Source organism: Podarcis muralis, chromosome 2, assembly GCF_964188315.1.
Source record: "Podarcis muralis chromosome 2, rPodMur119.hap1.1, whole genome shotgun sequence".
In the NCBI taxonomy this organism is placed as follows: Eukaryota; Metazoa; Chordata; class Lepidosauria; order Squamata; family Lacertidae; genus Podarcis; species Podarcis muralis.
Window position 1 is genome coordinate 72,712,771 of NC_135656.1, and position 25,798 is coordinate 72,738,568.

At 39.1% G+C, this 25,798-nt stretch overlaps 1 protein-coding gene across 7 annotated transcripts in view; it reads left to right on the forward strand.

The window, feature by feature from the left end:
- The window catches only part of DOCK3 (dedicator of cytokinesis 3), a 142,008-nt gene that overhangs the window by 86,363 nt on the left and 29,847 nt on the right, over positions 1-25,798 (forward strand). For 6 of the 7 annotated variants that reach the window (XM_028718699.2, XM_077924751.1, XM_077924748.1 and 3 more), the window contains 22 exons: positions 693-885; positions 2,185-2,312; positions 3,064-3,210; positions 4,069-4,167; positions 6,054-6,148; positions 7,503-7,578; positions 7,959-8,059; positions 8,475-8,533; positions 9,431-9,579; positions 12,171-12,256; positions 13,836-13,862; positions 13,979-14,074; positions 15,750-15,810; positions 17,820-17,913; positions 18,731-18,879; positions 19,111-19,197; positions 19,520-19,624; positions 20,252-20,393; positions 21,486-21,652; positions 22,582-22,668; positions 23,237-23,416; positions 24,605-24,688. In XM_028718699.2, the coding sequence (XP_028574532.2) occupies positions 693-885; positions 2,185-2,312; positions 3,064-3,210; positions 4,069-4,167; positions 6,054-6,148; positions 7,503-7,578; positions 7,959-8,059; positions 8,475-8,533; positions 9,431-9,579; positions 12,171-12,256; positions 13,836-13,862; positions 13,979-14,074; positions 15,750-15,810; positions 17,820-17,913; positions 18,731-18,879; positions 19,111-19,197; positions 19,520-19,624; positions 20,252-20,393; positions 21,486-21,652; positions 22,582-22,668; positions 23,237-23,416; positions 24,605-24,688 (2,412 nt within the window). The remainder of the gene's footprint in view (positions 1-692; positions 886-2,184; positions 2,313-3,063; positions 3,211-4,068; positions 4,168-6,053; positions 6,149-7,502; positions 7,579-7,958; positions 8,060-8,474; positions 8,534-9,430; positions 9,580-12,170; positions 12,257-13,835; positions 13,863-13,978; positions 14,075-15,749; positions 15,811-17,819; positions 17,914-18,730; positions 18,880-19,110; positions 19,198-19,519; positions 19,625-20,251; positions 20,394-21,485; positions 21,653-22,581; positions 22,669-23,236; positions 23,417-24,604; positions 24,689-25,798) is intronic. The other variant, XM_077924747.1, reaches the window with a different exon arrangement.

Sequence of the window (25,798 nt, forward strand, 5' to 3'; positions counted from 1 at the left end):
CTATCTTATCACTCCTGTGGGTGTATTTCATGAACAGAATTCTACTCGGGATTCTATATCCATGTGATTGTTTTGTCTTATTCGGAGATCTTGCAACCATTTAAGAGACAAGAGTACAAATTGAAAATACTGCATTGCCATAGAAGTATTTTCAGTGCCTGTTATTTGCATGATTGGACATATATGCCACATAAACATGCTCTCTTCTTGAACCCAAAGAGAGAGGAAAACCCCCCGCGAAATAATGTGTTGCAGCTAAGTTACAGTTTGTATACCTTTTAATAAACTTTTGGGGGGAGTTGAAGTGTCTCCATGGTCTCTATCAAAGCATAAATCCAAGATGAAATTAGCAAAGCCATAAAAACATAGATTTCTTAATGTGCATTCTGAAAACAGCCAGAAACAGGTGGAGCAATCTGGCAGTCTTTCATTTCCTTCCTCTTACCTTAGTTGGAGATGCTGTTCCCATATGATCATGCATTACTATATCCAGACTTCCAGAAGATAACTTGATTTAATGTGCCAGATATACGTACTTATGTCCTAGAAACAACAATGCTATATAGAGATGGAGCCTTAGTCTGGATTTCATGCTTTACCTTCAAATACGTAGCATCATTTGTGTTCCCTAAAACCCATGATGTTTTATATCTGTGCATTAAAGGTCTCATATTTCTTCATTTTCATTTTAGGCTGCTCTGTTAAATTCCTTCCCTGCAATATTCGACGAGCTTTTGCAGATGTTCACAGTACAGGAAGTCGCAGAGTTTGTGCGAGGAACTCTTGGGAGTATGCCCAGTACAGTGCATATTGGACAATCTATGGATGTCGTTAAATTGCAGTCTATAGCTCGTACTGTAGATAGTCGCTTGTTTTCTTTCTCGGGTAAGAGAACATTATTCATTTTAATCCATTTACATCTAATAATCTAATTCATTACATATTAATGCAACTAAATGTGGACAAAAACTAGAATTGGTTCACAGGTGCTGGTTTTAACCTTTAAAGCCCTATACGGCCTAGGACCCTCATACTTACAGGACTGCCTCTCCTGGTATGCCCTGCATAATTATTATTAAGCCATCTCAGATATTATTATTATTATTATTATTATTATTATTATTATTATTATTAATCTATGCCCCACCCATCTGGGTGGCTCTGGGCGGCTTCCAACAAAGATTAAAAATACATTAAAAAATCAGTCATTAAAAACTTCAGGGGCTGCCTTCAGATGTCTTCTAAATGTCAGATAGTTGTTTATCTCTTTGACATCTGATGGGAGGGCATTCCACAGGGCGGATGCCACTACCAAGAAGGCCCTCTGCCTGGTTCCCTGTAACCTCGCTTCTCGCAGGGAGGGAACCGCCAGAAGGCCCTTGGCGCTGGATCTCTGTGTCTGGTCAGAACAATGGGGGTGGAGATGCTCCTTCAGGTATACTGGGCCGAGGCTGTTTAGGGCTTTAAAGGTCAACACCAACACTTTGAATTGTGCTCGGAAACGTACTGGGAGCCAATGTTGCAAAAGATTGTAAAACATTTTATACACTAGACATTCTATACACTTGTCAGTGTTGTACAGAAGATATCAGTTGACTTGTCAATGCTCATGTTCAAATAAGTAGGTAACAGAGGAATGTTATTAATAAGGTATGTATTGGTTTGTCCAAGCCAACCTGAATTAATTCACCCGGTATGTTTTGACTTCGTGTGCAGCCAGTGTGCCATTTCTATTTAAGGTCTAGTAGACAGTTGCCAGTGCCATCTATTGTGCTGCTGTCTCATGTGACCTTTGGCTTACTCCATTCCTGTACAAACCAACATTAAACACCAGCAGGTTATTGCCACTAGTAAATTGACAATTCATACGTGGTTTTAATCCTATTCACTGCAATGGAAATTATGCATGTCTTTTGTAACACTGTGTAAATTAATTCTTTGTTTCAAATTAGAATTTGAGTAAAAAATGGATTCCACTCAAACTTTGTTTCCTGGCAGTCCCTAATTAAGCTGGCAAGCTGTTTATAAAGGGACCAATTAAGTGAATTTTATTGTGCCTTTGTCTATTATTAATGCTAGCTTTTTCATTTTTACATGCATGCCTTTGAATAACAATGAGGCTTCTTATACCAATAGCTGAAACTCTCTCATAAGAAAATGTTGCCTTTTGTTTCCCACTTCTAGAATCCCGGCGCATCTTGTTACCTGTGGTTCTTCATCATATTCATCTTCACCTTAGACAGCAAAAAGAGTTGCTTATCTGCTCTGGAATCCTCAGTAGTATCTTCTCCATCATCAAAACTAGCTCTGTGGTAAATTATATGCCTGCCTTTGTATTACACTCCTAAGAACTATGAATTGTGTACAGCTATTTGTGGCCTACTTTCCACAGGTGTATACTGATTTTTGGGACATATCGAGTAGGAATTTGCCATGTAATTATTACCTGTGAGGGCTGTGCATATGCAGTACAACACAGTAGCAACGGAGAAACTGTAGATATGTATGGTTGTATTATCAGTGCTTTTGTTATCATTGGAAAGAAAATTTGATCCTTTAAAAGATTTCCCAAAGCTGCAATCCTATGCACAATTACCAGGGAATAGTCCCATTGAACAAAGTAGGAAGTTGATAAGATTTTGTGTTTGTGACACACAGCATTCAGACTGCATTATGCCCTACACATTTATTCTTCTAAGTTCCTGCATTAGTTCCAAAATTGTCCATGTAAATGTTGGGTCCAGTTTGGGTACTCAGTTTTACAGGATCAAACAGATAACAATTAATGGCAATGATAAAATGATTAGTCTAAAATTATCCAGTTAATGTAGTGATTGCTATTTTCAGAAAGAAAATCTTCTTTGAGTTATACATTTCGGAAATTAGTTTGGATACAAACTCTTAAGAGCTGAAGGGTCTATATTAAGCAACTTTTACAGATTCAACTGGACCATCTTAGATAATAATGTGTGGGCAGCATTTTGGAGCCACTGAATACCTTCGGCATACCATTTCCATTCCATAGGATGATAACTGTCTGCTTTTTTTAACTGCTTACTGTAGGAGACAGATGTCATTGAGGAGGTAGAAATGATGGTGGAGAGCCTCCTGGATGTACTTTTACAAACTTTACTTACTATCATGAGTAAATCACAATCTCAGGAGGCGGTAAGAGGACAACGTTGCCCACAGTGCACAGCTGAAATCACTGTTAGTAACTAACAATCAGGTTCTATTTCCTGCTTATCTAACCTTCTCCCTTTCCCTCAACACAGCATTTCACCTTATTCCACCTTCCCTGCATGAACTTTTACCTACTTCAAAACTGAAAACCTTGCCCTTCATTCCAGTGGTAAAGTTAAGCACAGCCGCCATGGTGCCGCTCATTTACTTAGCTACTCAAAGGAGCATAGATCATATTGTGAATTAGTTGCCAGTCATTGGCTGCCCTAATTGAAAGTTATCAGTGGGCACCATAATAAAATGCTAAGTAGTTCCTCACTGAAGGATACTATTATTCCATTTATCCCTGGAAAGCTTTTATACAATTTGTCCTGTTTTTTTCCAATTAGTCAAAATTATGAATCTTTATAGAGGAGGAAATGATATTACATCACATGCTGAGAAGGCTATAGAAAGCACCAGAGCCCTAATCTAGGGAGAATGGCAAAATATTTGAGGCTGGTTTATTTAAATTCTACGTGGGGGTGGCAGGGAGAAATTATATTCCTTTTTTCCCTTTTCCACTGAAGGGAGACAAATCAAATCCTTACCTTAACTTTATCCATCCTGAATTTATTGGGCTAAATAATTTCTTACATTGTTTTTTAATTGATATTATGCCTCTTCAACAAAATAGACTACTCAGTATGAATTTACCAAATAGAAATATTAATTTGAAATGATCAAGACAAGTACTTTAAAATCCATACACATGTGCTTTGCTTTCACAAGTATTGAAACATTTTCACCCCTTACTCCTTTTCCCTCTACCCCAAAGGTATTTTTTGTTATATGAATTGAACATGTGATCATTCTAATAAAATAATTCTTCATTGGGATTGGCAGGGGGAATATGTGTCCTGTCTTTTGTCTCTACTTCGTCAGATGTCTGACACTCATTTCCAACATTTACTGGAGAATTTCCAAAGCAAGGATGAATTAAAGGTAAGCTAAGAACCAACCCTAATCATATATATTTTACCAGTAGAGCTGATGAAAAATAGCAGCAGTGGACAATATCACAAGTTTTCAGAATGATTTTCAATATTTATCTGTTGCATATTAAGTGGTGCTGTGGTCTAAACCACTGAGCCTATTGGGCTTGCGGATCAGAAGATTGGCATTTTGAACCTGTGCAGTGGGGTGAGCTTCCTTTGCCCTGTCCCTGTTTCTGCCAACCGAGCAGTTTGAAAGCACACCAATGCAAGTAGATAAAAAGGTACCGCAGCAGTGGAAAGGTAAACAGCGTTTCCATGCGCTCTGGCTTCTGTCACAGTGTTCGTTGTGCCAGAAGCAATTTAGTCATGCTGGCTACATGACCCAGAAACCTGTCTGTGGACAAACGCCAGCTCCCTCAGCCTGAAAGCTAGATGAGCGCCGCGCCGCATAGTCACCTTTGACTGGACTTAACCATCCAGGGGTCCTTTACCTTTACCTTACAGTTACACAAACTATAACTTCAAAATTCATGTATGCAGTTTTCAGGAGCAATTGCAATTGCAAAATGCCTGGCTTGCTTTCAGCATATTTGCAAGGTAGGTGTGCTGAGACATTTCCCCCTATGCTTTGATCTTCTTGCCGCAAATTCTTTCGCAGAGGAAGGAGCTGCAATTTCACACTTTGCCTAGCTCCAGATTCCCTTCCCCTGCAGAAGTGAAGACTGGGAGGGTGCTCAGAGGGCCAGGTGAAATCTGTTTACAACAGCATCCAGCTTGTTGGGTGGGGTTATCTTACCTCTGACATACATGAAACAACTTGGGAAAAGTCTCTGGACATTTGGAATATGATGTCATCAATATATCAGTGATACCCAACTCTGTCTCCTGTTCAGGGAGGCTGTGGAGGTTCTGAATCTATTCCTCAGAATAGGGATAGATTAGATGTGAACTAACAATTTGAAATTTAATCCCGACAAGAGACAATTGCTTCTGATAAGTAGAATGATGGACTCAGTGATAGAGATGTGGCTTGTTTTTAGAAGAGGTTACTATTTCCTTGAAAATTGGGTTAGCAATAAATGAATCCTCCTGGATTCTGAGGTGGTGGCTGTGGCCAGGCAAGTTTCTGGAGAAGGAAAGCACTGAACATGGTACAAAAACAATAGTTGAATCAAGGTTGAATTACTCCTGCACACTTTGCAAGGGGTCTTTGAAAATGATGAGAAACTGCAGCTGGTAAAAAAAAGGGGGGGAGCTAAAGTTTTGACTTGAAGTTTTTTTTAGCATGTGGCTCCTCTTTTATATCGGCTTCACTGATTATGAATCTAGATTCAAAGTGCTAGTTGTTACTTTTTAAGACCTAAATGGTTTAGAACGAGAATACGTGAAGGACTATCCTGCACAGGAATATTGTGACACAGGCACGTCAGGTGGCCACCCTCTCCTATAAGGGTAGCAGTGTTGTAGTAGTCAAACAAAAAAGATATAATTACAGCAAATAGAATAATGGTTTGCCTACAATTCTGCCATTGATTACCATATTTTTCCATGTATGATGACCTTTTTCTGATTTTTTTGTGATGAACTGAGGGTCGTCTGATACATGAGTTAATATGCTAAGTAAGCTGGTGCTGCGGCAGTAGCAGGAAAATGTCAGAGGGGAGGCTGCTTACCCACTCTTCCTGGCTTAGGAAGAGTATTTGGTGAGTGCCAGTATGTGGTGTATTACAGCACCAGTTCCGCCAGCCAGAGCATAGAAAAAGCTGCTCAATGACTCAGCGAACTTACAAAAAAAGCTCGACAACTGTTGAGGGCTTCCAAAAATAGGGGTCGTCTTATACAAGGGGTCATGTTATACATGGAAAAGTACAGCAGTTTTTTCCTTTCTGCTAGGAATTTCTGCTAAAGACTTTTTGCGTATTTCGAAATCTGATGAAGATGAGTGTCTTTCCTCGGGATTGGATGGTGATGAGACTGCTCACCAGCAAGTGAGTGCACACGTAATTTAGAATGCTCAAATATTTTGGGGTTTTTTTTCCTGAAAATGATGGGCTTCTTCTCTAGATGCAGGATTCTTGTCTGGAATTCACGGTGCTGTTTTTAAACCTTTAAAACAGGTGTGGCTGACTTTTGCCCCCTCCCCCCCCCCGCCCCAATATTGCTGAACTGCAAGTTCCATAACCCCTGCCTATAGACCATGTTGGTTTAGGCTGATGGAAGTTGTAGTCTAAGGATATATGGAGGGCCATACATTACCCACCCCTGCTTTAAAGTTGTAACCTTTAAAGTTCTAGCAGGTTTGGGGGTGATATACCTTAGGGCACGGGTGTCAAACACAAGGCCCGCGGGCCGAATCCGTCCCGCCAGACCTTGTCATGTGGCCCGTGTAGCTGCCGCCGGCCGCCAGCCTTCACCTTTTATTCTCGCTTCTTCTTTTTTTTGACACAAGAAAGCCGCCTCTTCAGCGCATGCGCGGCAGCCTATAAGCCAGAGAACGTCTGCCCTCTAGCGGCGCCGGCCGTTCTACACAGGAAACCTCCACTTTACACATAGTCCTACAGATACAACCGGCCCTTTGAGGGTGACCAAACTGCTGATGCGGCCCCCGATGAATTTGAGTTTGACACCTCTTCCTTAGGGAGACTTTTCTCTAACATGTGCCCTCTCAGGTTATGACCTTTAAATGGGCCCAGGTTTGTGTGCCATCGCAGTCGTTAACAGAAATAGAAATAGTCATGGTCCCCTTCCGTTTTGTGACATCTCTTCAGGTTACTAAGGACTGCAGCTCAGTAGAAGAGCACATGCTTTTCATGTAGAAGATCTCAGGTTCAGTCTCACCTTCTCCAAGTAGGGTTGGGGAAGATTCTTGTCTGAAAGCCTGAAGAGTTGCTTTCAAGCAGTATAGAGCTAGATAGTCCAATAGGCTGACAAATGGCCTAAAAAAACTTAAATGCCGGTTCAAATAAAGCATACTTGTGTGTTTACAAACATTTCCGCAATGTAGTTGTTAAGTTGTGGGCGAACATATCAGACGACACAGCGATTCTTCCAAAGCAGCTCTTTATTTGTAAGCTGGAACAGAACTGAACTGAGGAGCTCAGTCAGCCTGCTTATATAGAGCTCCAGAACAATCGAGCAAACTGTTGCAACTTTCTAAAACTATCCAATCCAACTTATATAGAGCAAACTGTTGCAACTTTCTAAAACTATCCAATCACTGAACGTCACTTTCGATCCTTCATTTGCAGTATGAAGGTATCCCCCTGCAGTATCTACAGTATCCCCCTGCTGGCCCAGGGTGAGAACTTCAGTACATAACAGTAGTCTCTTTTCTTATTACAGTATAATAGTTACAACAGTTCAGTTTCTGTCCCCTGCACTGCACAAGAATTTCACAGAAACAGATTTTGATTTTAAGGTAAGGAATGCCATTAACCCCTTTGTAAAATTATCACATCCTTAGCATTGCATCTCTTTCCAGAAACAGCATATACCGTATTTTGAACTAATCGTTACATCTGAGTTGGTGCCATTGTGATTATGTTAGGATTCTGTATAACACCTTTGGAAGAATAAACTGATTTGGGGATAAAATTTGTTTGCTGCATGTTTGTGGACAAAGGATGTGTTCAGCTGTGTCCTGCTCAGAATAATCCCACTGAAATTAATGAACCTAAGTTAGTCAGGGCAATTAAGTGCAATGGGTCTACTCTGAGTAGAACTAGCAAGGCTACCACCCAAAGTTTATATCCAGTATACATATTTGTCTTTTATGATTAATTTTTTTCTGATTTCTAGGTGTGGAACTCCTATTTCAGTTTGTCAGTCTTGTTTATAAATCAGCCCAGCCTGCAGCTAGAATCTGTTACTCCAGCAAAGCGCAAAAAGATACTGGACAAGTAAGGACATTTAATTTCCATCCTCAAGTGTTTGAGAAAAAAGGCTCATATTTATCACCCTATTTCTTATATATTACAAGAATGAGAAAAAGAACCAAGAAAGACCTGAGATTCCATAAAATGCAATCTAACAGTCAAATCCAATGTTGTTTGAATGGGTTTCCCCTCTTTCTCTTCCCTCACTTCCCCAAGTCTGCTCCCAAGTGTTTGGAGCAAATGGAAGGAGGGGGAGCTGCAGGAAGGAAGAGAGGAAATTCCTACAGAGTGAGAGTCCAATCCACTTGTGTGTGGACACCATTGCTTTTAATCCTAAATATTGCTTGTCCATTAAAGAAAACCTGTTTCAAATATTCGAATAGCTAATACTTTGCTGCATTTAATTCTCTCAAGGTCTGTGTCTTTGCCTTTGTTCCAGGTATGGTGACATGCGGGTGATGATGGCATACGAACTGTTCAGTATGTGGCAGAATCTAGGTAAAGTTGCCTTCTAATTTTATCTTAACTTAAGGTCTATATTTATTCCAAATATGTATCGTTTAGCCATAAGTATAAGTAGATCATACAATGGTACAATAAAATATAGTATACCACTTAAAATACAATTAAAACAAAAAAATAGTACAATCCATTACAATATCCAATATTTTCTACTGTAAAAATTATAACACCATCACAATAACACACACAGCAAAAAGAGAGAGATCCTACTCATTTCCAATTCCACTCAACATTATAACAGCAGAGTAGACAATTTATCTGCTATCTGACATTCTTCATCCACCTTCATTATTCTAAATCATGCTGGCCATCCATCAACTATATGGGATTTGGCTCATTCCTTTCTGTCTAGGGCAATTATATACACTGCACTACAGCGCTATATGTTCCAGAGTTTCAACAGCTGGTAGTCTGAATTGACATCAGCAGTGTTCCAGAAGAAACCCTATGAAATATCCTAACGTAACTTCAGAAGTGAAACTATTTATATCTTTCCAAGGTGATTGAAATGTTGAATATGCAAGTTCTGCTCTGTATGGCAAATACATGACGTCCTGACACCCAGTGTCAGGTAGAAGGGATGTGTGCTTTGGGCAGTAATCACTGCCAACAACTCATAGAAATCCAAATCAAATATATGCTGACCCAACAAGTTTCAAACCTTTACTTTCTTTTATTGTATTGGAATGCAACATTGTGATCATGTTAAAAGCACCCAGATTTTATTTTTTTAAGGGTAAGCAAGTGGATTGACCTCTTGCACTGCCTGAATAATTGGATATTTTAAATTGTCAGAATGATGGTCTGTACAAGAGTGGCAAGAAAAGATGCAAAGGGAACTGTATAAATACATTTATATTTTTCTGTTACCAGGTGAACATAAAATTCACTTTATTCCGGGAATGATTGGCCCCTTTCTCGGTGTCACACTGGTCCCACAGCCAGAGGTCCGTAACATCATGATCCCAATTTTTCATGACATGATGGACTGGGAGCAGAGGAAAAATGGCAACTTCAAGCAGGTAAGAAGTCTCTTCGGCTCTTTTAATGTCACAGGTTTTTTTTTATTATTATTTCTTCATGATTGATTTACAGGAAGAAAGTTTTACATCTACAAAGGGAAGCATTATAGCTTTTTAAATATTAAGCATGTATGAACAAATAAATATACGCACAATATTTGCAAATCTGCTGGAGGAGTTCTAAAATCCATTTTGGTTGCTCTTTCGCACTTTTTTTTATGAGAACAGAAAAGGCCAGAGCAAAGCTATCAAAAGTGGGAATGGGAGCAGGGGAATCAATTTGGCACTGTATCTGCACTGCTGCTTCTCAACGGAGTCCCAAGGCATGTTGCAATGCCAGTTTTCTAGTGTGTTGCTGCCACGTTACATGGGGCACCTGCATCTGAAGTTCTCTTCTTTGTGAATTGCTGGAAGAGTGTTCTGTCACCAGCAAACTCAGCAAGCAAGAGGAAAAAATAGGCAGGGGAAAACAGGAAGAGAGACATGGAATGAAACGAGGGAGTTGCTGATAAATGTTTGGGATGTGAAGAGAGAAAAGGATGGAAGATTAACAGAGGGATGGGATCAGAAAGCTCTGAAGCAATGGCACCAGCCCTTGGTGAAGTCGGCTCTTCCTGACGCTGTTTCCAATCTGCGCGTGCTGGTTCGCTTTAGTTCGAAAATATAATTGGAAATATATAATTGGAAAGAAGCTAAAGCACATGCATCAGGCAAAGTTCGAGAGATAAGACTGCTGATTAATGGATCTCTGGGATCGGAGCGGCGGGCGTGACAAATAAATCAAGTGATGAAGCGCCATTAAGAGACTGGTATGTCTGGAGTGAAGAAGGGGGGTGGAGGAAAAAACTTTTCTTTTCTTTGCCTTATGTGAGTATTAATAACCCTCCACCCCAAAGAAAGAAGAATCGCCGTATTTTACTAATCACAAGCAGGAATTCAAAAACTGTGTGGGGTGAATTAATGATCAAAGAGAGGACTGGTAAATATCGGAGAATGGATAAATTCTATGACGCAGTTTTAAATGGCGTCTCGCAAGACAGGCTTGTCTAAGAAAGACGGAGGGAGGAGGACCAGGATTATTGGAATGTGAATGATAATTGGAATGCGATCTTAACCTGGCAGAGCTATTTGAGATATTTGACAAGCCTGGGAAAACTAAAGGGCAGACCGAAGATAAATTTTTGAAGGAGGAGGGGAATGGCGGCTGTCCCTATGAGATATGACTTGTGGAGTGTGTAAAACCCACACAGACAATGTTTGCTTCCAACCTGCTTGTGAAGATTATCAGAGATCGCAAAGAAAGGAATATATGACAACAACAAGAAGATGAAGAAAGTAATAAAGAGACTATCTGGATAGAACTGTTTAATTAAAGCAGTAATAGAAGTGATGTTTGGACCCTCGTTCGGAGCTTGATGTATGGGTACCCCCAACAAAATTTAAAAATCTGGCTGTATAATTTGGAATTAATGTGATTTGAAATAATGTGATTTGATTGGCCTGTTAATATAAATTATGTTTAAAAAGAGAGAGAGAGAAGGGGCACATATAGTCCTGCTAGGACAGGGGGAAAGAATTACAGGAGTCCTGGAAAAGTGTGTGGGTGCCTGGAAAAAGTAAGTTATTGGCAGGCAGTTCCAAATAACGCAGGATAATGTGAGAAGGGCTATTGATGGGCCTTGTAAGCAATATCACAGGGCATCTCGTAGACTATCAAATCAAAAGAGCTGCTTACCCCACTGAAAATTGTTTGTGAAGCGATAGTTAGTGGTTTGATGAAATAGTAGTTTGCCAGAAATAGTAAAAGAGTTTTAATGAATGCAACAATACTCTGAACAGATGCATAATATTTTCATAAAAGAAACTGAGTGTCTAGAGCAGGCTTCCTCAACCTCAGCCCTCCACATGTTTTTGGCCTACAACTCCCATGATCCCTTGCTAGCAGTACCAGCGGTCAGGGATGCTGGGAATTGTAGTCTCAAAACATCAGGAGGGCCGAGGTTCAGGAAGCCTGGTCTAGAGGGATCCTGAGATTTAGTATAGCCCTTTAATTTTCACTAATGTTACGGGAAGGTACCTTGGAAATGGTGAAGGGAAACATTTAGCTCAGGAATGATGGCAAGGATTGGGTTACTTTCAGAGCAATTGTCTTCTATTGCTAGCAGATAGTATAAAGCAGTAGAATAAATGTTCCGTAGATTTATTTTTCTTAAGTTCTCACTTGTTCTACCAAAAGATAAATAAATAAACAAGCAACCTAGGGAAGAAGACAGGGTTACAAAAATAAAACAAGCCCATGTTACTTTTGTCTCAGTCAAAAAAAGACCTTGAATACTGTGGTGTGACAGTGTTAGAGACAAATGAGGCAAGTTATTCTCCAGGTTGAGCTATTGTTTTACTACATTTAAATTAGGTCAGTGCTGCTTTGGAAATGTTTTTATATGAAGGCAGAAATCATCCATCCTTTCATAAAAGCAGGCTTCCTGCAGAGCATAAGAGATGAACCATAAAATATAATTTCCACAGCCTCCTTGATGTTTGGAATATATAAAGGCAGCTACTGTCTTACAATTTCTTCCTCTCTAATACAGGTGGAAGCAGAATTGATTGACAAGCTTGACAGCTTGGTATCGGAAGGAAAAGGAGATGAGAACTATCGGGAGCTCTTCAGTCTGCTGTAAGCCTTTTAATGTTACAGGAAACCTTTTACAAATGCATAGAGTGTTAGAGTGGAAATCAAAATAAGGCATATATATGAAATGAACAGAGAGATCGTATTCCATCTCATCAATTATTTTTATATCTCTTTTTTCCCAAGAGTTTAACCTATTTTGAATTAAGTTTGCATAATAGATGGCTGGATTTGTCCATTATTTCTGAGGTTTTATCTTTGTAACTTCAGGTGCCACTCCACAGTGGGTGGTATCTGTAGTTTTTCGCCAGAAGGGACTGACTTTGCTTAGTGTTACATATAAACCTGAGCTGGTGATTTGCCTTGCTCCAGACAAACCATGGGCTGCAACCAAGATTTGAGGATTTGGCTGGGGGAGACCAGATTGAGATGGATAATAATAGTAATAATAATTTTATCATTTGTACCTTGCCCATCTGACTGGGTTGTCCCTGGCACACTGGGCAGCTTCCAACAATTATAAAAGCATAATAAAACATCAAACATTAAAAAACCATATACAGGTCTGTCTTCAGATGTCTTCTAAAAGTTGTATAGCTATTTATCTCCTTGAAATCTGATGGAAGGGCATTCCACAGGGTGAGCACCACTACCAAGAAGGCCCTCTGCCTAGTTCCCTTCTCACAGTGAGGGAACTGCCAGAGGCCCTCGGAGCTGGACCTCAGTGTCCAGGCTGATTGATGGGGCTGAAGACGCTCCTTCAGGTATACAGGGCCAATGCTGCTTAGGGATTTAAAGGTCAGCACCAACACTTTGAATTGTGCTCAGAAATGTACTCGGAGCTAGTGTAGATCCTTTAAGACTTGTGTTATATGGTCCTGGTAGCCGCTCCCAATCTGCATTCTGGATTAGTTGTAGTTTCTGAGTTACCTTCAAAGGTAGCCCCTTGTAGAGCACATTGCAGTAGTCCAAGCAGGAGATAACCAGCGCATGTATGATTCTGGATGGATACATTTATTTTATAAAATTATTTCCATAGAGCCTTTCATTTCAGAAAAAATCAAAGCAATATGTAACACTAAGCCATAGGTAGTACAATGGCAGCTGAAACAGGAAAGGAGTGGCCATAATGTCTGCTTGCATGTTTGCTCATTCATGCTAAGCCATGGTTTGGCATAATGTTATACGCAAACTGGGCCATTGAGGAATTGCAAATCAAGAAAAGAAACCATATATGGTTTCTTTTGGGGGAGAGGAGGAGTATACCTTGCAATTTTAGAAAAGATTCCGAACAGAAGAAAACCTTCTTTGTGTCTTCTTGTACCTCTTAGAGCTAAAAGTCAAATGGACCTCCACAAGTGTGTTACATCAGCAGAAAATTATGCAACAGATATGGAAATGGTTTACTCAAGATTAGAACCAAGACATTGCTTGACAAAAGGAAATATTTGTATATGTATGTTTGGGATTACATTGAAAATAGTGCGCCCATTTTTTAATCAACTAGCAGCAGAATAGGGGCAGACACTACTCTTGGCATAGTACTTCCTTGGTATGAAGTAGTGATATCTTATCATCTTAATTCAGTACTCTCCTTGTCTTTGCTTCATGCCACATGGATCAGAACCCAGCTCTTTGGGCCCTACCCCAGGTAAGATAATTATTCAAGTTCAATGTGGAAGTGACTTTGATATTAAAATGGCTCCTGGGGCTGTTGAAGCTTTATAATATTCCCAAGGAAATCTTATACACTTTCATTCCACACAGCCTGCTGGAAAAGATTGAGCAAGAGACTTGGAGAGAGACTGGTGTTTCTTTTGTTACATCAGTTACTCGTCTGATGGAACGTCTCCTTGACTACAGGTAATGTGATTATTTAACTTTCCTGGGTGTTTTATGTTTGTCTGTCTGACTTCATCTGTGCGATACTCTGCCCGATTGTTTTTTCATGATTTTTGCCTGCAGTTAAGTTTTCTTTTTACTATTGGGGTACTGTTTAATTGCTGGCTAAGCGAGTACCTCTGGAGTGTGGGCATAGTCCAGAGCCTAGCCTTGCTGATAACAAATTCTACCATGTGCAGTAGGGTCATCCTCAAAGAGTGTTACACCAACATCAATGTTCCCTTCAGGCAGTCATAGGGTGGGGACACCCCAATGTCAGTTAAGAACTGGAATTGAAGCCCTGTTGTCCTGACCCAAGGCAAAGAGCCCAGGGGAGGGAGATTGGTTTGGTGGGGTCCCAGGACCAGAGGTCACAAGTCCAAATTTAGTAACAAGAATTCCAAGATGGCATCTGAGCTGTGAAGTTGTTCCAACAAGTTTTCCTGGCTATCGACCAAGTTTTTCAGCAGAGACGGAGATCCCAAGCTACTTACAAGAATACCTGCTGTTATGGCATTTCCTGGTCTGAAGGCAAGCCATCTAGAGCAGGAATGACCAAACTTGGCCCTCCAAATGTCTTGGGACCACAATTCCTGTCATCCCTGACCACTGGTCCTGTTGGCTAGGGATGATGGGAGTTGTAGGCCAAAAACATCTGGAGGGCCAAGTTTGGCCATGCCTGATGTAGAGGGATGTGTCTCTCCATGGGAGATAATGCTGGATGCACCTCCATCTCTAATTCCTCTCACTCTGTCACATCAGCCCACACCCTGGAGTCCCCTCCACCCCCCAGGCGGAAAGCAGCTTCCACGCTCTGACAGCCTACCACCAGTACAGGTGGAGGAGACGAAGTCTCTGAGACTCCTGCTTCAACTTCAGTCAGGCGCATCCAAAGGCAGAAGGGTTGCTCCCATCACTTGGCCTCTACTCTGTTTTCTCATCACCCTCTCTCTCTCACATTCATCATCCTGTTCCTATAGTGCCTACCACCCCTGGTTTGAAGCATGGCCAGAGCTATGCTAATTCTTCTTCAGTTGTGGTGCTGTGGGCAGGGTGGGTACTTGTATATTCTGAGTGGAGGAGCTGATTACCTCCTGGGGAAGAAGCCTAGATATCTGGTCTCTGTCCCCCTTCTCAGCCCCTCCATTCATCCAACAGTTCATTGTGGCTTATTTGCTGATCTATTGTCATTTCTAATTGATGCCATTAAAAGGTTAGTCCATAACAAGGCAAGATGTTGTCACTTTATAGTATTTTCTACAATAGCTGGTTCTTTATTGTATTAAATGAATACTCTTATAATCTTTTAAACAAGAACAAAAAAATACTGGAGAACACAATGAAGTTTTTCATTTCTCCTGAAGCAATGCCTTGCCATTTCAGAGTACTTTATGAACATGGCATTATCTTGGAGCCATTCATTCTGAAGCTAGAAGGCATGGGTAGGGTTAGTGTCTAAATTCGTGATCACCTGAGAACCCTGTGTTGACTGCCTTGAGTTATTTCATGGAAGGAAGGAAGGATATGAATGTAATAAGTTAATAATAATAAAATTAATTTATTTTTAGGTTGTATATCTCCCAGCTCTCCCTTGTCTTAAACTTTATCCGTTTTTCCCAAACATAAATTTTGAAATATGACTGTTGTCTTTTTTTAGGGACTGTATGAAAGGAGATGAAACAGAGAACAAGAAAATTGGTTGCACTGTTAACCTTATGGTGAGTTTTATTTTGCTTTTGTTGTTCATTCTAAAATAATTCTTTTTTCAGGTTTTAAAGTAGCAATGCAGAAACTTGCTAAATTATCCAGCAGAGAATTACTGAAGAACAACTACCTGCCTTTGTTTCAAAAAATAAATAAGATTGCTTCAGTGTAATGTTCAGGTGGTTGTGTGAAACTACTGACATAGACTAGTTAATATGTGATGCTTTCTTGAGAAAGTGAATGTCACATTTGACTTTAAATGATTTTGAGCCAGTAGTAGTCACAAGATTAATTCTTACTTATCAATTGCTGGTGCTTCTTTGATTCCCGCCAGAGAAATGTGATTAGAGATTTTTGGATCTAGAACCACAAAACAGATTTTCTCTGGAATGTTTTGGTTTACATTCAGAAAATGTTGCCATGCTCTCCCAGGGCATGTTCATAGTCATGGAATTAGCGCTTCTGCAAATCAAATGCCTAGGCGAAAAGTAACTCACACGTGCTAGGACTGGGGTTGCCAATGTGGTACCCTCCAGATGTTGGTGGACTACAACTTCCATCATCTCTAGCCAGTGTAACCAATGATGAGGGATGATGGGAGTTGCAACATCTGGAGGGCATCATGTTGGCTACATCTGCCTAGGATTTCCTTCTGTGACCCTGCCTCTAAGCTGCCAGAGAGCAGGCTGGTCATAGATTAGAGGCCCATATAAGGTGCATGCAACAAAAATACCTTATGATCCTTGATGGAAGTGTAACAAAAGTGTAATTAGAAAAATAGCATTTACTGGCTTATTAGGAATTTGTTGATCCTTGCAAATCTCTTGCCCACTCACTCCCCTGCTCAAGTATACTATATGAGTCCCATTGTAACATCCTTAATGCCCTTGCTTAGAATCTATGGTAAAAACCTGAGTCTTCACCATGCCTTCACGTTTTGGAAGAAGCAACGCAATGGGAATAATTTAGTTTTTACACTGAGCTAAGATTAGCATTTAATCCCCTGAAAATTGTAAATCTTAGAGTACTTTTTCAATGAAACTTCAGTTCAGATATAACACTACACCATGATTTAGCATTATGAGAACACGTCACAGCAGGCCTTGGGCTTGCACGTGCTCTCTTTCTATTAGAGGTTACCAACCATAACCGCTTCCGAAAGTGTCTAGCAGAGTTTCCCGGGCTGCAGTCGACAAGAACTGTAGTCACACTCGAATGCGCAGTCAAGAATTACTTTATGCAAGCATTTGGTTATACAAGCATTTTCTTTTACTACTATCTACAAACTATTTACAGTCCTCCTTCCTCTCTTCGTCACGGTATACTTTCAGTCTAGTAATAAACTGTCCTGATACTGCAAACTCATAGTATCAGCAGCACACTTTACCATACATCCAAACTAACTGTAAGCATGCGTACTAACAGCGTATGTGTGCTCTCCTTGTGCCTCAAATTGCAAACTCAACTTCCTCCTTTTAATTGCATCTCCAGCTGACACCAATTAAGCCTGGAGTGCCACTCCCACACATTGAAGAAACTTCTGGAATGCTTTATAAAGTTTCCAGGAACTATTAACCTGTTTCGTGAAGAATTTATTCCTACCACTTCCTGTGCAGCAGAAGGACACTTAAAACAACTGAAAACGTCCACTTTTAGTTTTGAATGATTAGCAATTTTTCATCACATCTGAACTAGGTAAACTGGTTAATTTTAGCAGTGGTTAGTTTGAACAAACCAGGATCATGCCTTGATTTCCAATTCTGATTTGTACAGTTACAATAAATCACAGTGTATCAAGTTCAAACTTAACTGTGGATTATTCAAAACTAAAAGTGGGAAGGAGTTGGTGTTCTCCCCTAATTCATGAAAGTAGATTATATGGTGGAGGACTGGCACTTAAGCTCAACGCTCACCAAGCTAAAACATGGCATAGCACTGTGTAGCCAGAGTGATAACTGCTTAGATCTCTAAAGATATACTAAACAATGAAAGTGGTTTTCTGAATTTTTTTTATTTCCACTAGAACTTTTATAAATCTGAAATTAATAAGGAAGAAATGTATATTCGCTACATCCACAAGTTGTGTGATATGCACTTGCAGGCTGAAAACTACACAGGTAAGTATGGAAGGAAGCTTTCTTCAAATATTCTCTATTGTCATCTTTAAATATGTATTTTAAATCCTTTGTGGTTTAATTGCACTTAGAAAAGAAGTTAAGTAATATTTTAAATTGCAAATATTTAAATCAAGCCTTGGTCACATGGCATATGCATATAATAACATGCTACTGTTACTTGAACAACATCACAGTGACCTGTATTAACTTTTCTTACTACTGTATAGCAGATCCTGTATGTATGAGTGAGTAAGGGAGTTAAAATCAAAAGTGTACAGCATGTGTATCGTGTTTTCAAAGGGTGCTTTGATGGCTTTGGAAAATGCCACAGTTCTGAATTTCTGTAAGCACTTTTGAACTGATTGTCCTTTTCATTCATTTAAATCACCGTCGTATCTACATAAAAACATGTAGCACAGAAGTAAGCAATATGTTCAACAATGAGCACCATTTGTACGGATCCTGCTAATTTAATACTATATTTAGTTTCTTAAATAATTGAGAATGGTGAAGATTTCGTAACTTTAATCAAGATAAATAAATGATAACAATATGAAAAAGCAATAGATAAATAAGGCAAGACGTGATTTATATTAGTTCAAGACTTACATGTTAATTTGGGAGTTAATTACTTTCATGACAATGAGTTCATTGATTCGCATTTCTTAGAGTCAAGCTCTCTGATGTTCTGAGGATTAGAATTTTTTACTGAACTTGTTTTCTTGCAGTGGTCATGATCACGTGCATAATATTGTGTTTGAACTGAAATGCATTTGAATATTTTTGTTCACTGTTTATTCCTGTGCTATTTCGACAGAGGCTGCCTTTACATTGCTCTTATACTGTGAGCTGCTTCAGTGGGAAGAGAGACCTCTTCGAGAGTTCCTGCACTACCCTTCTCAGACAGAGTGGCAACGTAAAGAAAACCTTTGCCGAAAAATTATCCACTATTTTAATAAAGGGAAGGTATGCAAAAAAGAACGCTAATTTTTTTGTAGCTCCACTGTTACTTTTGGCTTATGGATAGAAGTAGATGGTATAGAAAATTCCTGACTCTCCCCCCCCCCCCGCGCTTTTTGTGTGTGTCTATATTCAATCCTTGGGGTCACAAACTATTAAAGTTTTCAACTCTTGAGTTGTAAGTCTTGTCTGTCTGAAAATCCAACTTGGCCTGAGTTTTTCGCTTTCCTGTTTCAGAGCTGGGAATTCGGAATCCCATTGTGCAGAGAGCTTGCTATTCAATATGAAAGCTTATATGATTATCAAAGCCTCAGCTGGATTCGGGTAGGTGGAAATTATATTGATTTGTATTTAATAATTTAACAGTAAGCAAGATTGCACTCTAATGTTCAGGTGATTTAAATGAAAAGTACTTGCACACAGCATCTTTCCTATGAAAAAACAGGGTCCTCTATAGATTTATATTCCTAGTATATGTGACTAATAATTTTGGTGTTTCACAGGATCATAGTTTACTTCTTAATGTGTTTTGAAAATCTTTGATGGACAGCACCAAATGATACCAAAGTGTTTTCAGACGGTTATTCCTGTTGTAACAATAATTGCACTTCCAGTATGTTTTTTTTTTTATTATTTCTATTCACAGAAAATGGAAGCTACCTATTATGATAATATAATGGAACAGCAACGGTTGGAGCCTGAATTTTTCAGAGTTGGCTTTTATGGAAGGAAATTTCCCTTCTTCCTTCGGGTAAGCCCATTCAACATTTGCATTGATGTATGAATTATACTTGCAATTTACAAATAAAGGAGTTTTGTGTACAATTGATTCTTATTTATTTGTTGACAAGTAGGAAATATCTGCTAGGTTTTTGTTCAGTTTAGTATCAAAGCAGATTGCTGTTTGCTTTAATGCAGCAGTAAAGAACAGGTTTTCACAATGAAAGTGTTGGGGGAGGGGGAGCACTTGAATACAGAGCTTTATCCTGTGAACTGCCCTGAGACCTACGGGTATAGGGCAGTATATTATTTATTTATTTAATGTGGACTTATGCCTAGAAAGCAGCACAAAAGGAAGTCTGAATGAGTCTTTAGTTAACCTCCCTGAACTGTATATTATATTTTATTGTTGATGTTGTTATGTTGTTTAACATTATTATACGTAACTTAACCTGAGATGAGTTATGATTAGGACCAGGCTTGAAATCCTTTAAATAAAACAATAGCATTTAAACATTTTTTTCTGGATCTTTGGTTTACCATAACGTCACACAAGAGTATTATTTTCAGTTAATTTTCTGTTACCTACAATGAAAAGAAAACTAAGATGGCATAGTGGGGATTTATTGGCTTCCACACTTCTTTCTTTCCTTTGTAGAACAAAGAGTATGTTTGCCGAGGCCATGACTATGAGAGATTGGAGGCCTTCCAACAAAGAATGCTCAGTGAATTCCCACAAGCCATTGCAATGCAGCATCCAAACCACCCAGATGACAGCATCTTGCAATGTGATGCCCAGTGTATCCTTTATCAAAGTTTATGATGTTAATAAAGCAGCTACAAATAGACATCTGAATGTTGATCTTGTTCACTGTTTCCCTTTTAGATGTTGAGAAAAATTAAGCACAGAAGTGTTTCTTTTCATCATCATTGAATGAAAATCAAAGATAGTAATTGTTAGTTGAGTTGTGTGAGCACTAGATTACAGAGGAGCATTCCTGTGAAATGAGGGACACCCATAAAGCTGGACTGCTACCTTTGTCAACTTTCCCCTAGTTCATGATGAAATTAAAAAATAAATAAATTAAAGGTTGTCACATGCATTACCCTATCTTCATTCAGGTACACAAAGCAACAACAAGTTCTTCTTGATGAGGAATAGTTTTAGAAAACAGCGTAGATGTGTGCTCTGTGATATTACTGTAATATTAAAAACAAATTAGAGATGAGGTAAGGAGTTCAGAGCATAACATGAACAGCAATTCACAGTTCCAGTTAAGAAACCGGCTGCCAGATTAGTGTCATAATATGCAGGACCCAAACTGAAATTGTTTAATTGCAAGATAGTTAATGTCTTTAAATAATTTTAAAAAGCAATACCTCATTTTGATTTTCCAGCTTTTTGCAGCCCCATGTTCCTTAATGGAGCCACTAATTCCTCTGCTTTGAAGCACCAAGGCATGGAAAGAAAATGGATCTTGAATTTCATATAATATTGGCCTAGATAAGTTGGTAATGCTACATTAACAGCAGTCACATGTTACAGGTTTACATAACTGCTAAAATGATGTGATTCAAACAGCTATATAAATGAGTGAAACTTTATTCCTTAAAGCCACAGGAGACCACAATATAAATATAAGAAACAAGCAGTAATTTTGACATATTCAACAGCTGCATGAATTTCCATCATAGAAAGTTGCTGGCAATTGGGCCTTCCCTGCATCATAAGATATAAGCATCACTTTAAAATATATTTTAAAGGATATGCAACAAGGGTCTGTAATTTGTATCTGCTGCTAGTGTCATAAATGAGACGTGTCATAAATGGATGCTCTTGTTCGGTGCCTATGTGTTTGTTTGTTTTTTTCTTTGACTGGACTGTGTTGCAGATTTGCAGATCTATGCAGTGACTCCCATTCCAGATAATATTGATGTGCTGCAAATGGACCGTGTCCCTGATCGCATAAAGAGCTTTTATAGAGTTAACAACATCAGGAAGTTCCGCTATGACAGACCTTTCCATAAAGTCCCAAAAGACAAGGAAAATGAATTTAAGGTTGAATGCTTTGTAATACGGCAACATTGTTTTCATACCGGATGCATTGACCCCTATATGAAGCACTTGCTAAATCTAAATGAGTCGTATGTCAAAAAGAATATTAAGAAAAAACTTTGAAAGTTGATAAAAACAAATAATTCAATCCTATGCATGACTTATTGGAAATAAACCTTGTTGAACTACATGGAGTAGACATGCATGAAATTGTGCTTTAAATGATTCAAAATGTACTAAAGTATAATCATGAGTATACTTCTGTGTTCTGCAGAAGAAACATAATCCATGTTGTGTTCTCCAGCCTGTGTACTGTTCTCCCTTGCACAACAGAATTCCACCTTTTCTTGGAAGCAACCTAAATAGGAGCTTTTAAAGTGGCTAATAAAAATAGGCCCAGGAGCAGCTGATTGAAACACTAAAAAACGAAAGGTTTCATACTGTTGTTGTTTTTTTAAAAAGTAGCATTGGAATGGAATGGCTTTTTATGTTTTCCTCCAGTATATTAAACTGCTTAAACCATGGACTTTATCGAGTCCAGTATGTTAAGAATATTGTATGCTTGGGAATCACTTTTTCTCTCGGTTGTTTCATCCTCCCTTCTTGGGAGTGACCAAACAAATGTGGAAGTCTTCCATTAACTATCATTTCCCAATTTGGGTTGAACCACCTGATATTAATCTTAGAAAATTAAGCCACAACATGAAGTTAGTTTAATACCTTGAAACCATTAACCATGGTTTTCTGGTTTCCAGAAAAAACAGGAAACTATAATTAATGGAAGACTGCCTGGTTTGTTTGCCAACTTGCAGAAAGGGTAGAGTGAAAAAGTTGCATAGGCAGCCAAAATGTTCATTTATTTCCCAGTTTGTTGAGCTGAGATATGGTTGTCTGAATGTGGCCAATGGATTTTGCATTTTCTTGCTTTGCAGAGTTTATGGATTGAACGCACAACTCTAACCCTGACTCACAGTTTACCTGGCATCTCTCGGTGGTTTGAAGTGGAGAGAAGAGAACTGGTAACATGTATTATACTTAAGGAGTGAATGGCTAGCTAAAATGAAAAGAATGAGCAACTTTCTGCCTATTGGCATCTCTATGGGTTAAACATGTATGTTATATCTTACTGCTACAATAAGAATAGCGGTACCAAGCATTCAAAGAGGGCCTGTCAGCTGTTCACAGTCAGTATGTTAGATATTGTAGTGGCTAGACAACTGGTTTAAACACCCATGCTGCAAATCAGTGACATATATCAGATGAATGTGTAATGGACTTTGAAGTGGTTAATATGGGGAGCGGAGATGACCTTAACTGCTCAGTTTGCAGTCCACCTTTGGTTCTGCTCTCCACGCAACACACAAGAGACTTGGCACAAGAGACAGTAGCTCTCTACTGCTCTCATACATGAGACGATACTAGCTTCTGGAGAGCTGTGTGGCACACTCAGCCCTAAGGCCTGTACCAAGAGAAGGACCCTGCCCAGGACTCCCACCAAGAAAGAGAAACTAAAACATGCAGGCTCTTAACAAAACGTTACAGTACAGGAATGTTGATGGTATTGAAGTGGACTCTGCTGTCTTGCAGGTTGAAGTCAGCCCTTTGGAAAATGCCATTCAAGTAGTGGAGAACAAAAACCAGGAGCTAAGGACACTGATAAGCCAGTACCAACACAAACAGATGCATGGGAATATCAACCTGCTCAGTATGTGCCTGAATGGAGTAATTGATGCTGCTGTGAATGGTGGCATAGCACGCTATCAGGAGGTAAATGGAGGCTGACTCTGTTTTGTTTTGTTGTTAACAGCTCTTTGCAGTACCATTTTTTTCATTTGCATTGAATTTTAAAATCTGAAAGAGCATAAGAAATTGTGTCAAATTTTCATAACAAGATTGAATTTTATTAAAATTGTGCCTAACTGTTCGTCTACATTCTGATCTAGACAGCCACAAACATTTTATGTTGGGGGTGTGAACATTCTGCATAAGCAAGTGGTCATAATGTAAAATACTGAAAATACTGAATTTTAGGAAGCTAATATAGTGAGTGATGCCTTAGAAAGCCCTGAAATTCATTCCCTTATTAATGCTGAACATTTATTCCAAATATATGTATGTAAGAATTATCCTTGTCTTCACTAAATTTCAGCAAAAGCATAGGCTTAAAGGGACTTCTGCTCTACAGTTTGGTTGGCAGATACTAGTTAAAAATGTATGTTGCTAAAAGTACATTTATAAAATATGTTGACCTACATTTCTGGGTCATCTGCGCCATGCAGACCCAAGAAACACACTTCACCTTTTATATTATTAATTTCCGATGTTTCTCATTTCCCATAGCTGCTGAAGATAAACAAATAACAGAAAGTATAAAAAATTCAAGACATGGTCTAAGAGTGACGCAGTGATTATGTTAGGTCAGGTTTATTTTAAGGTCCCGGAAAGGTCTTCCCAGCACTACTCAACAGCAATTACTTTGTATAAGAAGGGATTGTTTTTGCTATTCGTCTGCACTGTTGAGTTCTGAACCCATGCTCCTAAGGAGGATTGCACCAACAGCATAGCAACTACTTTTTTGTTTTCTGTTATGCTAATATAAGAAGAAAAGACAAAGTATGAAACAGGGTAGAAAAGGGAAGGAGGAGAGCGGGGTGGGGGGGGAGAACAGAGAAAATAGGAAGGCAACCATACATGGTGAAATATTTTAAATGGGTCCCATGTTGCAGGTAGAAGTGAATCTCAAGTCTGAAAATGAATTGCCTAGGCCATTAAAATGGTGCTGTGACTGCATGTATATTCTAGAATACTAGAGGAGATTAAGTAAATGGTGTTTCAATGTTTCTTGATGATAGAGCACCCTATGTTTCTATTAGGGTCTTTTCTCTTCTTTCATGTGGTTATTAAGAAACTTTTTATTGAATTTCTAAGTGGGGGGGAAATGTCTTCTTTCCCCAGGCTTTCTTCGATAGAGATTATATTACTACTCACCCAGGAGATGCAGAAAAAATCACGCAGCTGAAAGAGCTGATGCATGAACAGGTATCCCCAGACTTTTAAAGATGAAGGAATAGTATTGTAATAACATTTTATTTCCTCAACGATATATCCAGTAACAGAGATTCCATAGGCTTAGGCTACAATGCTTACACTACTTAATTTGGGAATAAACCCCACTGAATTCAATAGGACTTCTCAGTAGACATGATTACTATTGCACTCTAATTCAGTGTTTAAGATGAAGAAGTTTACATTGTGCTCAATGTAAATTTGTCTTCTAAGACTTTTTTCCAGGACTTAACATTTCACTGACCTAAAATGAAAAGAGAAACCTAAGTTAGTCTACAGGTAGATTCTGAATACATCCGTTTCCATGTAAAATATTTAAAAGTGAAAATTCTGGTGATTTCAGTCATTTTTCCTTCCTTCACTCCATTAAAGTATTTTATCCAAACTAGGGCAAATTTTAAAAATTTTCATGATCGGTGTCTACATTGCTCCCACAATCTTACTTTATGTAAAAGTTTAACATGGTAGTGGCCTTTTGTAATTATTTTCACTAGCGGAACACTAGTTCCAAAGCGGTCAGTGTGATGATTAGAACTGGATGCCTACCCTAGGTGTTCAAGGAAAATAAATAAGTCTGTCTTGGTGGAAGGGTTGCGGCTCAGTGGCAGAACACTTAATTTACATGTGTGGTGTGACACAACTTGAATGCCAATCATCTCCGTTTAAGCGAATCTGAGAAGAGCACACCCACCCTGGGGGTCTGATACCCTGGGGGTATAATCACTTTTTTTCTCTTACCTGTAAATATTTCTTCTCTGTGTAAGTTAAGCTTTACTACAGAGGAGCTTTACTACAGAACAGAAACCGGATTTAACAATTACAGTGTTTTTAAAAAGAAACTGGAACAAGCAGGAAGAGGATCAGACTTCCTCTTAGCTTAGCGTTTCCTGCTTTTAGCGGTAGGCAGAGACAACTTCCATGTGGATGTATCCTGACTCCCACAGAGAAACACCCTTTAGGTGAGTGCCAGTGGAACCCTTTAGCTAGCAGTCAGATACTTGGGGAAAATTTTAACTCATTATCGCTCACCAGAGCCTAAGTTAGCTCTCATGTATGCTTGTACACGAAGTTCTTTCTTTCTTT